Consider the following 15984-nt stretch of genomic DNA (forward strand, 5'->3'; position numbering starts at 1 on the left):
TTCTCATTTTTTATGGTTCCAACCCTGAACCTGTAATGGAGTTCATAGAATTTTTTTTTTTAAATTGCAATTTTTAGTTTGTAACATATATCCTTGATTACAAACCAAATTATTATTCATGCAATGAAAATTTTAAAATACAAAATACATATATTGAATACATATTGAACATCTATCTAATCGCTTAAACACAACCGAATACAGTTTCAGATTTGCTGAAAACGGATGTCTTTCTCTTATGCATACCCAAATGGTCACTGTTAATTACAGAGTCAACACATAATAAAACCAACAGTCTCTCTTATTCTTTTGTCTTCAAGTTCTGAGCAGAAAAAAAAAACATTTTGAAGAACAGAGCAGTGAAGAAAACACGCTTTAGTTTGATGAGCACATCACTTGATAGGCCTCTATGGCTCTCCTCCAAGCTCCACTCTCAGGTTGACATACGGATACACTCGTGGTGTCTGCTGCAACAACACAGTAAGAGATGATCATGAAATGGAAAAACAAGTACCACAATGAGATGGAAAAAAAACACAAAAGCAGATAGCTGAGACGTCATGGAACGACTACTAGAGTAAAAAAACATCAGCAGCAATTCATCTTACAGACAAGAAGCCAGAGAGCATATTCTATAAGACTCATGGTATAGCCTTGATACAAAGTCACGATGCTTGGCCAGTGGCCATTAAGAGAACCAACTCATAGATTAACGGGATGAACATTAAAAAAAAAAAGCAATTTGTTCCCTAAACACTATATTAAGAAATTATCTCCAGCTCGTCTATTAATCGGAATAATAATAGACTTTAGCTGCTGATACACCTCTAGCTAGAGGCTTCTTGTTTTTTCTTACACGCGTATGAGCTTAAGCATGCACCAAGTTCCCAAGAACATTGTGGGTGTTTCCAATAACTATGCACAGGCTCAATCAACTAATCAATGATGGTGAAAACAATGTTGATAAAAGATCCATCTCTTCCAATACTTTGGTCAGAATTAATAGCAAACCGCAAGAATATGTCGTTTATGTTCATAAACAGGCAAAAAGCAAAAGCTGAGAGCTAAACACAGCGGCATTCAGCAGATGAAGAAAAGAGCATGTTAAGAACATTCTGTTATGCGAGTAATTTTTGGTGAATTCTATGTTTTCTTTTCACATTTCGCTGATGGGTTATCTGAAGATTCGGAAAATAACTTTTATATCAGAAATAAGCCTATGCCAAGTATATGTTTCATATTAGTGCCATAAAAAATGACAAATGTGGTTGATTACTCGAATTCAAAGTAGATCAACAGAATAGCATAAGGTAAGATTTTGTAGCAAAATAATGACTACTTTCTGCATATTCTGGCTGAATCAAGACGCGAAATTACACTCAGAACACCACAACGAGAAGGCATTTGTGTAGTGCGAAAGATAAATTACAGAAGAAGTTGATTTTCACTTAGAAATGGAACCTTTGAAGCTTTATCGTTCAAAACAGCGAGCAGACCCAGAGTCGCGAAGAACCAACCCTAAACCACCACACAACCAGAGCCGTGCCCAGAGATACTGAGCCCGTAAGCGGATTTAAAAAAAAACCCTAGTTAACCCGTTTTTGTGTTAAAAGCTCTAGTTAACCATCTTCATCTCATATTCATATAAAATCAATCCAATTTATATAAAACAAAATAATAATATTATCATTTCAAATTCATATAAACTCGTAATAACAGTCATTATCGTAAACAAAATAAATACAAATTAGAATAACAAATCACAAATCAAACTAAATCTGACATTAGATGAAACAAAATTATAATTAAAAAAATTAACAATTGACAAATAGCTATTGATTATGTCGTTGTTCAGAAAGAATAAAATGAGAGTAAGAAGTTTCCAAAACTTTAACAAAGAAATAAGAAGTTGAAATGATAATTTTAATTTTAATTTGTCTAATTATTTAGGTGGCTATGTATGTTGTCTAATATTGTATTGTGTTATTAATTTAGTTGCTAAATTTATCAAAGAAAACGTTTTATTTTCAAACTAAATCTCAATTTAAATAATTAATAATGAACAATTAGTTTAAATTAGACCCTTCAATTTTTATTTTTAAAAAATAGCCCATAAGCTAATGTATCTATGTTTTGTACATAGACAGGGGCCTGCACACAACCATCCCAATGCTTCATACTGTTTCAGTCATCCAAAATCAATCAGAGAAAACTCAATTTCGTGGAAGTGTTTGATGTCGTCGAGGAAAGAGAGACCAAAACGTTTTCTCCAAAAAAATTTTCTTCTTCCAATTAGATCATGCCACACGTCACTTTTGAACCTCTCCAAAAAAAGTTTCTACAAACCCTTATATTAGAACCGGTTCAAAATTAAAGTGGGCTTCTGTCATTAAATAAAATCCAAAAAATATTATAAACTCCATGTATGAACCCATTAGAACCCTGCGTTGGACTTGGTCTAAGAGAGATCCGATGTAACATTACTCCAAAAGAGAAACATTATTCTAAAAAGAAAGACAGTTTTTTTTTTGCTTTTTCTTTTCCCCAAGTTTTTTTTCATATATTGGTATATAGAAACACACATAACAAAACATTAAAACATGATAATGATTATTATCATCACCCAGTATTATTCGAAACAGTAGTATAACCACTTTAACCAATAATTAACCACTCATAATCAGTGAAACTTGTCACTAGTTAATCATGGTTATTGATTAACAGTTTGGGGAAGCAATCTTGCAACTGTTGGCGACTTTCTTAGCGTTTGGAGAGCTAACGTATTGGCGGAGGCTAGGGTTTCTCAGGTAGCCACAAAGGCATGGCTTCTGCTCTCTCAGTTTAGCGCAGCACGACGCAGATGGCGGCGAAGATGACATAAACGCCGGCGCACATGAAGCCAGCTCCGTCGGCGAACACGTCACTCCTTCCGCCACGGGGACTTTAGCCACCGTCATTAGGAGAATCGCTGCAGCGAGAGCGAAAACGGGAACCATCATCAACTTCATCATTTTTCTTATTCTTTGATTCTCTGTGACTGTGTTTGTGTTGTGTGGTTGTTCTGAGTCTGATTTCTGTTTGTTCTATCTATACCTATGTAGAGTTCTTTACTATTTATAGAGAAGGGAAAGTGTGATAAAGCTTTCTCTTTTATTTTTATATATTTTTTACCATGTTTTAGTTTAAATTCCAATTTGTTTATTATAATAATCAACTGTCGACATTAGTTTATTCATTTTTTTGGGTTGAGGAATTTTGCTTCACTTCATTCATTGTAAGTGTTCTAGTTCAATCAATTCCGTGCACTAATTATTGAAACATGACAAAAAAATGTTGGATACTATGTAGAATTCCTGTAACACATGTGATATCAGACATCTTGTTTCGATCTTTGTTTTCTTTCGACCATTTTGTTTCATTCAACAATATTGATGTGAGTTTTGCTATAAGATATTTTCGTATATGTACAAGATATCTAAAACTAGGTATGGCTTATAATCTGAGAAAGAATTTACAAAATATGAGTTTCTGTTTTCAAGGTTTCTACTTCTCTAGCAGTCTAGCTATCTCAGTTCCCTAACTTTTGTCTATCCTTATCAGTTATCACTGGTTTGTGAGACACATACTGACTCTACAATTTTTTTGCTAAAAACATGTATTAACATAATTACAAGAAAATCAATCGATATAGCATCCATGAAAGCAATTCTATTCACTTGGATAGTTGGATTACCCCCAAATAACTGACAACCGCGGGACCATAAAAATTATTTCATTTAAAAGAAAATGTTAATGACTTTGACCATTTAATTGCTTTCGATGGTGTTACCCACTTCTTATTCTTCACCATATATTTGCATTATCTTTTGATTCCACCGCTTTTAATTACATACACCACATACACTTGCACTGCAATTTAAATGCATTTTAATTCTTATAAAACCACTGATGATTGACAGAAAATCGGCCAAATACGAGATGCGCTTAATTGACAGAAAATCACTGATTTGATGCTCTTTTGAAATTAAGCCAGATTATTTAAATTTTTATCTGTTGCTTTTCAACATAAGTTCAAGAAAATATCAGTTGTTATATTAGGTTATTTGAAAAACAAACTTTTCACCAAAACAAAAAAAAAATTGATCTACAGAAAAAAACGAATTAATCTACGATTTTTCTTTTGTAGTAAAGATAAGAATTGTTCTACAGGAAAAAAAGAAGAAGAAATTAATCAGCGATTTTTATTTGGTAGTAAAATATAAGAATTAATCTACAGGAGAAAAGAAGAAGAAAAGAATCTACGATATTTTCTATGTTTTCTATTTCTTTTTTGTTTTTGTTTTTTTGGTAGTACGATTTTTCTTTTGTAGTAAAAGCAAGAATCGATCTACGAATTAGTCTATAGTCTAGGAAATTTTCTGCCAAAAGCAATTCACACTATCCAGAACAATGGAAACATGTTTCTTTGCATGTTGGTAATATTTTTTTTTTCAATTAAGTTAATATATGCGCTTCGAAACTCTATGTTATTGGTAGTTTCCGGTTGTATTCTAAATTACTAATAAATTTCATATTTTCAAATATTTTGTGTACATAACTACACATATATACATGTTGATAACTCTAATATAATGAGCATAAAACTCTCCAAGACTACCTACTCTGTGAAAAGTCAAAATATTGGTTATTGTTGTTAGTAGTACCACTACCGACTAAAATATTATTTAATGCCATCTCTTCTCCCTCGCACAGACAAAGCAATATTTATAATCTCTAGCACTCTAATCATATACCTAAAAATGATTCCAAATAGATTATGATGATTTAAGCATTAAGGCTTCACTCTCTGGTGAGTGCCTGAGTGGTGAGTAGTGAGTGGTGCCACAACCATCAGTCATGATTATTGCTTGCCGATTTATTTGAGATTATATTTTTCCGATCCAAGCTCTATTGCTATTTCTATGTATTCGCTTTTTATTGAAAATTCTCACCAAAGTAAATTGTACAACAGTTAACTTTTCCCAATGTGTTTCGACTTCTTTTTCAGTTGTACTATAGTTCTTTTTATAATGATTTGTATCAGACCAAGCATATTTTAAACCATCACAATACGATCTCTGATCTCTGCATTAGTCTTAGATTTGTTCGAAAGCCTGATCATCGAGATGGGATGTAAAATGTTCTCTTCCATTAGGACTGGGCGCGGAGCGGATATCCTGGATTTTGAGGATATCCGTGATCCGCTCCGCTCCGTCCGGATAATCATGTTTCTGATCCGTATCCGTTCCGTAACTATTCGGATATCCGTTTTCCGGATATCCGCTAAAAATTTAAATATTTGCCGGATATCCGATCCACCCCATAAAAATATTTAAATAATAATATATTTAAAATAAAATTTTAAAAAATCAAAATTTAGCTAAAAATGACAATATTTTCTTTAAAAATATATTTTTTTACTTAACTTATTAAGTTTTAATATTTATAATAATCAAATTTATAAAAAAACTCATAAAAATTATATTTATATATAATAATTATACATTTTATATGAATTATTATCTATCTATATATACATATATACTTATATCGGAGCGGAGCGGATATCCGTTTTGATTTATTTTAGTATTTGTGATTTGCTCCGTTTTTAACAGATATTGAATTTTAGTATTTGCTTTGCTCCATAAAATTACGGATATCCGAAATCGAGACGGATAACGGATCGAAGCAAATATAACGAAGCAAATATTGTTAGTTAAAATGTTTTCTCGATTATACGTTGAAGTAGTTGTTTATCCTCTTCCTATCAGTTAGTTAAAATCTATTCACTATTATACATTTTAGCAATCCTAACTCTTCCAACCTGCACATATACCACAAACACCAAAATTGAGTAAGTAAAACATCAAAAAACACTATATCACTGATTCATGGTATAGACAAACAACAACCACATAGTCTATCAACGAAAAATACATCTCAAACTAACCATTACTTATAGTAATATAGTTAACAAATTTAACGAAAATTGGCATCACCAACGACACAGTAATGGCTATGCTTTAACATCTTCCTATTTTTTGATTCAGACCCACGAAAACAAAAATAGGCTACATCGCGATAGGGTTACACCTTTACCAACAACACTAATTACCATAATCCCCAACAAGAATGGATTATATTCCAAATGTAAATTCCAACTTAACCCCTTTAAACATATTCGTATACTTGCATTATTTCGGCCCAGTTATCCATCACAAATACAGATATACGACTCTTATTCCAGTTATTCTCTTTACCATATTTTCACTGATTCATATGATTAGGTTACTTAATTTGGTCATCTACCTAATCAACTCTATTTTTATCATACTGTTTTCTTCGTGGCTATATAGTACTACACACTACAATCTAAAATTTTCACATTACGTGAATATTGTTATTTTCTTGGTTGAATTCTCTGTTCTGTTTTTTTTTTTCTTATTTTTATAAAATAACTGAAGAAGAAAAGGCACAACATGACAGCTTTATTCCTTACAGATGCCAAAAAAAGAGCTTTATTCCTCACCAAATAATATAAACTTTTTTTTAACAACCAAGTAATATATACATCTTTAGTCCATCACAATAACATCTTAAATTATTTCGATAATTAATAATTTAGAGTTTAATCGCAATATTTTTCATCAGCTCATCATTAAGAGAAGTCAACACCAGCTTTTTGCGTCCGCGTTTAGGACGATCGAGTCGCAGATCGGAGGAATAGGAATGAGGAAAGTTTGGGAAATTTATGAAATTCTATAAAAGTTTTATAATCACCGGTTTCCTTTAGAGCAATTATGAGCTTTGCAATTCACGTCATCGGAATCAATATCCGAAAACGACGAATAATCAGTGGCCAAAACCCTCCTGCTAAAGCTTCTGCCGCAGCCGCCACAACCACTTAATTGGCGTCTGGCCTTTAGTATGGCTCGCCATCCGATTGTACAAGGCTGTTTGATGCAGCACCATAGAACACAAAGAGGACAATAGACGCATAAGCAACAAACGTTAAACGCGACTTCGGACGGACCAGTTAAAGCTGCGTTTGCGTTTGCGATTACGGTTTGAGACCTTGTAGGCGGCGAGACGGTGATCTGATTTCTTGCTCTATTTTCTTCTTCGATTCCTCTTTGTTGGAGTAGAGTTTTGTGGTCTTTCATCGCGTTCTTGAAAGAAAAGCTCAATGATTCTTGATGGTTTTAAATGTTGATGAATGATTTCTTAACGTAGACGTTTTTCATTTTTTATATTTATTTGTAATTTTAATACTTGTTTCCTTTTTTTTTTGTAATTTTAATACTTTCTTCTGTCGCTTTACAAACTATATAAAAATTGCAGACGGTTTTACGTATGTGGAAATACTGCCGACTTAGCTGACATAAATAATAGGTATCTTATCAATATTCATTTAAGACCTACCTGTTGCTATTATCCCAATATTGATATAACTTTTTGAATCATTCAAAGCCACTCGAATACTAATTTTTTATTTTAATATAAATATACAAGATGTTGACAAAAAAAAAATGGTATACAGAATAGAATCTACAAAACCTTGGCCACAAAGAAATCTGAACACTTCAACAAAACATTAAAAAAAATTAGGATTCTTTTACTCTAAAGTGAGAAAGTATGCGCAGTTACATTTCTATTTAGATAAATTTCTTTATTTCTCGTAATTTCCATATCAACTTGGTAATTTGAAATGGAATATATATATTTCTGCAACACCTTTTACCAAAGATTAGAGTTTCATAACAATATGGGTAACTCAGTTGGAATGCTTAATTTAGCAAGTTCAGCTATATACTTGAGCCAAAACCATGACATATTGTTGGTAGTAGAATAGTAGAAGACAATTGAAATATATTTAGTGCAAAAAGTAGACTAATTTTAGAAATTTGAGCCTGGTAGGTGAATTCTATAATTGCTTGAGTGTCTTACTTGTCAAAAGCTAAGATATAAATAATACTATAATCTTTAATTAAATAAACCTCTCAAGCACCCAAAAGGCATCGACAACACAAGTCATCAGCATCATGGGTCCTAGGATCGAACCATTGGATCACCAAAAAGACACGATCAATGAACAAAACCGCAACACTGACCTATCCATTCGTGGATAGAGGGAGATAACATACAGCAGAAAAAGGTTTTAATTTATGTTATCTGATATAATCTTGGACTTAATTGACCTTGGCATGGAGTTATATGCACGAGCAAGAATACTAGATGGAAAGATAATCCTATAATCACTAGAGCAAATATATATACGCACTTTTTTTTTTCCGCTAGCTGCATTTATGAAATATCTCATAATAGGTATGCTAAAAGACATTCAGTAGAGTAAACTATGTACAAGATATTCCTTAGTACTATTCTTAATAGATGTATCGGTTGAAATGAGTTTTGATCGGGCCGGTTGTGGGTCAAATCTATTGGGTCTTTTCTGACTTATTGGTGATGGTTTTCAGATGTAATGTTATCTGGCACTTCCTTTGAAATGTGAGGAATTTCTCTTTGTTACTCTGATTCGAGCAGGTTTTGAGAACTTCCTACCGTTGGTTCCAAATGTAAGCTCCAGTTTAATCTTTCTAAGTGGTCTGTTATATTATTTTAAAGTTTCATTTTCAAACTCTCTATTAGTATTATAAATAATATTTTTGTTATATCAATATGTATAAATAGAAGAGAATAGTTAATTTTCACACTCTCTGTTAGGTTTTGTAAATAAATGTTTTGTTGATCAATAAATTTAAATAGGAAACGATAGTGAAAATGTCAAAGGTGAGGTAGATGGTTATGCATCCTTCAAAAATAAAAATAAAAATAAACGCATAGATATATCTTTGAATGGTTCGAAGCCTGCCACACATTTGTAAGATCCACACCTTTCAACACATTCAATTATTTGATTTAACATATACTCGAAACGTGTCGAAAAGACATATATAAATAATATGTATCATGTAAATATCTAAGGATCTCATCATATATGTAAAGTTCTCTCTCTATTTCCGTATTTCGGTCTTTCACATGTGCATTGTAATTTCATTTGGAAACAGTTATAATGGTTCGCTTATCACACTCCCATCACATAATCATAAAATCCCAAATTTACGGTTTTTTTTTTATGATTCTTGAAAAGAAGAAGATGCAGTCATGATTCTCTTTGAATTGTTCCTCTTCGATGGTATCGCTCTTCCTTGTACGTCGTGGGACGTCGTTTCTGCATGTACTGATGCACGGATCTTCCACTCTAATGAATCACGTGTTAAATTTTCGTTTGAGATTCATATTCAATTTAAAAAAATTTACCGTCGGATTAAACCAATTAAAATTAACATTTTGTTTGATTATGAATTAGCTATTTTTTATTATTTCATGGTAGGAAGTCACCATTTAAATGTTCTCGTCATGCTCTTGATTTGCAGTTAACTCCTACGAGTCATAAGAGAAGACGTGAATTTTTATGTAGTTTCGCATGTTAACTGAGGTTAGGGCATCTTCAAATCACCTCTATTTTTGACTCTAAATACTATTTTAGAGAAAAATTTAGCCCACCTCTATTTTTAACTCTAGAATAGCATTTCTCTATTTTGTTCTCTTTGAAAGAACTCTATTTTCTACTGTAAACTAGGGTTGAACTTTTTTATTTATAAATTAGTCATTTAAGTTTTAAATTTTTTTATTTATGACTTAAACAAACAATATAAATGATATAGATTCAAATTTAACAATAAAACTTAACAAAGTTAATTTCAGATGTATTATACATAAAAAATGTCAATATAACATTATACTCTTATTCATTTTAACATAAAAAGACTAATGACTTACTACATTAGTGACAAGACAAAAATATAGTAATAGTATTTTAAACCAAAATCTACTCTATTTTTTCATTTTTAATTGATAAAATTAATTTTAATTATTGAAGAAATGTTTATTTTAAATAATATCATAATGTATAAAAGTTTTGTAAATAATAAAATAAATAGGGTTAAATTGTATTTCTTTACAAATAGAATGTATTACTAATAAAATAAAAATAGATTTAAAAATAGAGGAATAAATTAGAGAAAAACCGACGTATAGAGTTCTACTATTTTAGAGTTAAAAATAGAGGAATATATTGGAGATGGTCTTAGAGATCAATTCTTGTTAAACCTATATCTTACTATTAATTAATACTATATATGTGGATTAATCAAAATTCTAAATCTGATATTATCTAGTCGAGATTTCTAAATCGAAGCTTATATATAAGGGAGGAACTTTCAAACACCTAAGGTGAATGGGAATCTAAGGCTACAACAAAGACTATTTAATTAATAATATTTATGGTGTGTAAACAATTATTGGGTTGAGTTTCTTCTTAGGCTATGTTGGATAAGTTACATTATAATCACTACAAGAAAACATGGATTTAACGACCTCATATACAGTTGCTAATTAGTCGCTAACACTACATTTACGACCGAGTTTCGACTAATACTATCAGTCGCTAATATTGAGTCGCTAAATACATTAGTCGTTTATCAGTCGCCAAATACCGACTAACTGTTGACGAAGTTAATCAGTCGCATATCAGTCGTTAGATTAGCGACTGAATCACGACTGTTTTTTGCGACGTATTTACGACTGAATGGCGACCATATAGTTTGATAACTGAATGGTATTTGGTGCAATTTAACGACTGTTTTGCGACGAATTTATGACTATGTTCCGACTGATTTACGACTGCATTGCGACGGCTTCAATAAATGAAAACAAAATCAAGTTTTACTATTTGATTCCTCCTAATCTGATAATTTGAATCCATTCTACATTTTAAATAACAATTAAACAGCAAAAAAATCATTCAAATGTAAAATGAAAAAAGTCATTATATTACATAATACCATTGTTTTAAAAAGAGACATACAACCATTGTTCCAAAAGTTACTAAAACCAAAGATCAAATGGTTACATATTTAACCATTGAGATAAGTTCAAAAGAGTCTTAAGAGCCGAGATACTTAAAAAAAGAGACGTAGAAAAACCTTAAGAGTGAGTTGGATCACTTGGCTTGTTGCTCTGCTTCAGTCAAATACCTTTCCACCATAGATAACTTGTCCAGCTTGGCTTGTTGCTCTGCTTCACGCTTGGAGTTCTCAGCGCTTGTTCTTCTATTTTGCGATGAACTTCTTGTAGCTACTCTTCCAATCCCTTGTATGTTGAAGAGCTTCCTGGGCATTTCCTCTTTCCATTGACATGTGTCTCTGAAAGACTTCCAATTCCATAAGGAATTCCTCGCTCATTTATGAAAGTCGACTGCAAAAACAAAATAAGGATCAAAGCATCAATGAATATATATTAACATCAAAGCATCAAACAAAGTAACAACTTGAAATCTATAGAAGCAAAGCATAATATAAAAGAACACATCTAAAATAAAAACAAAGACTTTACCTGAAGAAAAATCTCATTCTCCTCTTCTACGGTTAGCCCCAACGATGGTGAAGTACCATCTGAAGTCTCTGAGTCTATCCCGAGGTCAGCCAACTTGGATTCCAGGTTCTTCCTATATGCGTCAGCCACATTCTTGGACTTTCGGTCTACAAACGTTCCATCTCGTTTTGTATGAACCTTGATGAAAACTTCACCAAGATTCACCGGTCTTCCCAACTCTTCTTCCTGAAATGATAACAATATAAAGAAAGAGTTACTTCCCATCATTCTCCTCTGACTAAAGATCATATATAATTTATGAAAAAGTTAAAAATCGATATACTTACCATTGCTTGTTGGATTTGGAGGCATGACTTCTGCCCTGAGAAGTGAACATGAGGACCAAGTCCATTACGCTCAGACATCCGAGCAGCTGATGTGGTGGAACTCTTCTCTTTGGCTTCTTCAGTGTCCCAATACTCTGTCATTTGTTTCCAAAGAGTATCACCAATCCAGTTTGGTTGTTCTTGAGAAGCCCTAACCTTGCTGACCATGTCTTTCATTCGGAGGAGGCATACTCTCTCAAACCTTTCTTGAACCACACCGGTTAATAAAGGATCCCATGGGTTTTCTACCAAAATAATAGAGAAGATGATGTTAGTGAGCAATAAAAAACAAATGGCTCATATGTATCAACACAAAAAAGGAGAATATGGATAGAGAACCTTACCGCGAATTCAACAAAGAATCTTTCCTGTCTCTCCCGAGGCACACATGGCCAGCTATAAAATGGGCCATCAAACTTGTTGTTTCAGAAATTTTTTGTTATCTTCCGAGTAAGGGAAGACTTGTCACGCCCAAACCTGCAAACACACAATAAAGCAAAGAAACAGTTGCAGTCCATAACAATACTAAGATAAGCAAATAAACAGTTAATAACAATTCATAGACCAAGTCCATAAATCTAAGCTAAGTACCATAACAATTCTAACAATTCTAAGCTAAGTACCATAACAACTCTAAACAATCAAAACAATTCTAGCCAAAAAACCATAAACTATGCAATTAGATTTGTTGAAATCATACCATGTTGTGTTCGACTTCTTTATGGGAGAGATGACTGTGGTGTATGCTTCCCTGCCAGGCTGAGTGAGCAAGGCATTGAGAATTCGGTGCTGGTCTTCCGCGAGATTCACCGGGAATAGAGCTTCTTCTTCTTCCGCAAATACACTGTGACCTTTGGATGGACAATTTTGAGTGTCAGAAGCTTGCTCGTGAGATCGAGAAGGTTGTTGTTGAGAGACAGGTTGCTGTTGACCGCGTGGAGATGGTTGCTCGTGAGATCGAGACTCTGGTCCTCGATGTGGATTGTGCGAGTTCGGGAACAACTGCGTCGGTGGTGGATAATCCCTCACGGATACTGACGGTTGCTGCGTGGGGACAACCGGCAGCGATGGCGAGGGCGTGAAGTCGTAACGACTTGGCAGAGGCGACGACGTTCTGGCTTGCGACGATGCCACACCTCCTCTGCCTTGTCCTCTCTTCCTTCCACCACGACCACCCATCCTCTAATGGTTGAAGATATCTGGGGATCAAGGGTTTTTGTCGCTAAATTTTGGAATTTCTGGGGAGATTTCAGGGATGGAATAAGAAAGGGAATTAGGGTTTGTCGAAGGGATTTGGGGATTTTTGCTAAGTGTTTCGATTCTCGATTGTTAAGGGTGGTTATTTGGGCTAATGGGTTTGTTAACTTTTTTATTTTATTTTGGGCCGAAATGTAGTCGCAAAGTAATCGCCAATTTCCGACTGGCTTAAATTAGTCGTTAAATTAGTCATTATATACTGACCAAGTTATGACTGTTTTACTTAGTCGCTAATTAGCGACTAATTTCCGACTGTAATATATGAGACGTAAATTGAAGGCAAATCAGCCGCCAATTAGTCGTAACATTTAGCAACTGACAAATCAGTCGCTAAATGTCGTCGCCAATTAACTGTTTTCTTGTAGTGAATTGTACCCCTCCATGTGTTTTGTGTGTGTATGTGGAGGAATGTACAGAAAGAAATAGTCAATGATATGATTTGGTATATCATTTTTTTGGGTTATAAAATTTATTCCTTTTAAATGGGGATGTATAGTCTCAAGTTTTTCATTTTCATACACACTCTCCATTACCCCTATCTTCAATTATTCACCCGTATCTCTAAGTATATTCTCTACTCTCACTTATATACACTCTTATGCTTAATATAAATGTTCTTCTCACTTTGCAACATAACCCTTAATGAATAATGATGCATAGTCTATGTCTATATATGTCTCTGTAGAGTGAGTCGCATGAATGTACACAAACATGCTATATATACAGAATATTCAATATGTGTGTTGGAGGGTGATAATAAGGTTGTTGACAGAAGATAGAGAGCACTGAGGATGATATGCAAGCACACACACACATCAATGTTGAGGGCTAATCTGCATCTCTATTTCTCTGTGCTCTCTATGCTTCTGTCATCACATTCTTCCCCCTCTCTCTCTATATATCTATTTTTATATATATATATATATCTCTCTCTCTCTATATATATATTTTTTTTTTTGCTAAATTGTAAATATTCATTAATGAAAACTTTAGGTGTTACAAATTGTTGAACAAAATGTTCGACCTAATAGATTGGTCCCATGTAAAAAAACGTGAAAAACATGGAAGCAAAATACAATCGGTACTAAATGACACCGTAGCAATAAAGCAATTTAGCATCAAACAGTAGCGATAAAGAGCTTGAGAAGATCCGTGGAAAAGTAGAACCGAAATATGATCAAAAGGAGAAAACTAGAAGAAGGCTCGAAGACACATCCACAAAGCAGAACGGAAGCTGTTTCATCCGACAGCCTGAAAAATAGCTATTCCTCTAAGAAGTCAAGAAGACCCGATCAAAGACTGCCCTCAAAATCTAATAATCGGCGAACAACTAACAAACCTAGATCCAGCACTAGGACATGACTACACTAGCTGTCGAAGCTAAGAAGCGCTACTAACTCTACCAAGATCCTCCTGATGTCGGCTAGCACATAGCCAAGCGACAACAAGCAAAGACAGCCTTACTACCTCCTCCGAAAACCAAGCGAACAAGACACAAGACCGAACTAAAAGCAGCCTCAACCAAAGCACACAAACAGAAAAACATAGTCCAACAGAGAGAAACGAGCAAACATCCGCAACAACGACGAGACAAGGAGCCACCAGAGACAAAAAACCTGTTGAAACTGAGCAACACCGCACCGAGACCGAGCACTTGAACACCCGATTTAGCACAATAGACCTCACGCTGCCACCAGAAGCACGCGCATAGTCACCAGGAAAGTCACCGCCTTGAAGAAAACACCGCCGCTGCGAGCTAATCTCTCTATATATATACACACTTATGCTGTTATGCATCCTACTTATACACCATGCATGGTTTTTTTTGTGGTTATCTATGAAATATGCATGTGCATTTCATCTTTGTACATATAACATATACTCATGCTAATGATTGCCTATAAATATTTATTTATCTTCTCTTTTGGTGCGCGAAAGTGATTTCTTTCATACAACAAGAAATTTATGTTTCTTGGATTTGCATGGGCTCACAACTATATGGACAATTGCATGCATATGACACAGTTATATCCAGATCCCTAGTGATATGAAATGTATACTAGTCTAATGGTTTCATTTACACTGTAATAGTCTAAGAATATATATCTATATAAAACCAAGAAATAATCTGTTTGATGTTAAATTCTTAAGAGAAGAAGCGTTTGCAGTTGTATGTATTAATGCATAGCATAAGAATTGGAGAAGGCATAATCTTATACTAATAAAAGTTGAAGCTATATGCATCTAAGGATGTCTACATAGGATTTAAAAAGGTAATTTTGTTGGTCCACATCAACATTCAAAATTAAAGATAATTTACATATATTAATATTATTGCTGAATAAAGAAATTAAAAAAGTTTACAAATTTTAATATTATTGCTGAATAAAGAAATTCTGTATAAATTTTTTATTTGTCCATCTCAACATTAAAAATTAAAAAATTTCCAAATTCTATTATGTTTAAAAAAATTATCAAAGATAAAGAAATTATATATAAATTTATATTAATAATAAAAAACTAAAATAAATAATTTTAAAATAAGAAATTTTAAATTTAAATTAGATATATACATATATTTAGAGACTCTCATTAGAATCCAATTTATTTAGAGGCATATAATTTTAACCTTTATTAATAATAGATATATAAATCAAAGCTGGAAGATTCTACACGAGGTCTATTGCTGCAAGTGATCTTGGTATTTCTTCCTTGTTTTGAGGCTTACCAAATGTATTTGGATGTTGATTGGTCAGCTAATTGTTACATTTGTAGATAAAGGTTAGATTGTTAAAACCCATCAGATGCCATATTATTTCAAAAATCTTTTTTAGATACCTTAGTCTCCTTCGTCTTAATGACAAAA

The 15984-nt window shown here is 33.2% G+C and overlaps 2 protein-coding genes across 2 annotated transcripts; both read right to left on the reverse strand.

Annotated features, from left to right (window-relative positions):
* Nucleotides 1-2505: 2505 nt before the first annotated feature.
* LOC18011307 (non-specific lipid-transfer protein 2) lies at nt 2506-3107 on the reverse strand. The gene has a single exon (XM_006393300.2). The coding sequence runs from the start codon at nt 3009-3011 to the stop codon at nt 2718-2720; it is 294 nt and encodes a 97-aa protein (XP_006393362.1). The 5' UTR covers nt 3012-3107; the 3' UTR covers nt 2506-2717.
* A 3365-nt stretch (nt 3108-6472) lies between these two features.
* On the reverse strand, nt 6473-7269 carry LOC18011302. Its single transcript, XM_006393301.2, has one exon. The coding sequence runs from the start codon at nt 7200-7202 to the stop codon at nt 6816-6818; it is 387 nt and encodes a 128-aa protein (XP_006393363.1). The 5' UTR covers nt 7203-7269; the 3' UTR covers nt 6473-6815.
* Between the last annotated feature and the right edge of the window lie 8715 nt (nt 7270-15984).

This window comes from Eutrema salsugineum, unplaced genomic scaffold (assembly GCF_000478725.1).
Source record: "Eutrema salsugineum unplaced genomic scaffold, Eutsalg1_0 scaffold_7, whole genome shotgun sequence".
NCBI lineage: Eukaryota > Viridiplantae > Streptophyta > Magnoliopsida > Brassicales > Brassicaceae > Eutrema > Eutrema salsugineum.

Coding starts and splice junctions, on each gene's coding strand:
- LOC18011307 (XM_006393300.2), bottom strand. CDS start 3,011: ATGATGAAGTTGATGATGGTTCCCGTTTTCGCTCTCGCTGCAGCGATT.
- LOC18011302 (XM_006393301.2), bottom strand. CDS start 7,202: ATGAAAGACCACAAAACTCTACTCCAACAAAGAGGAATCGAAGAAGAA.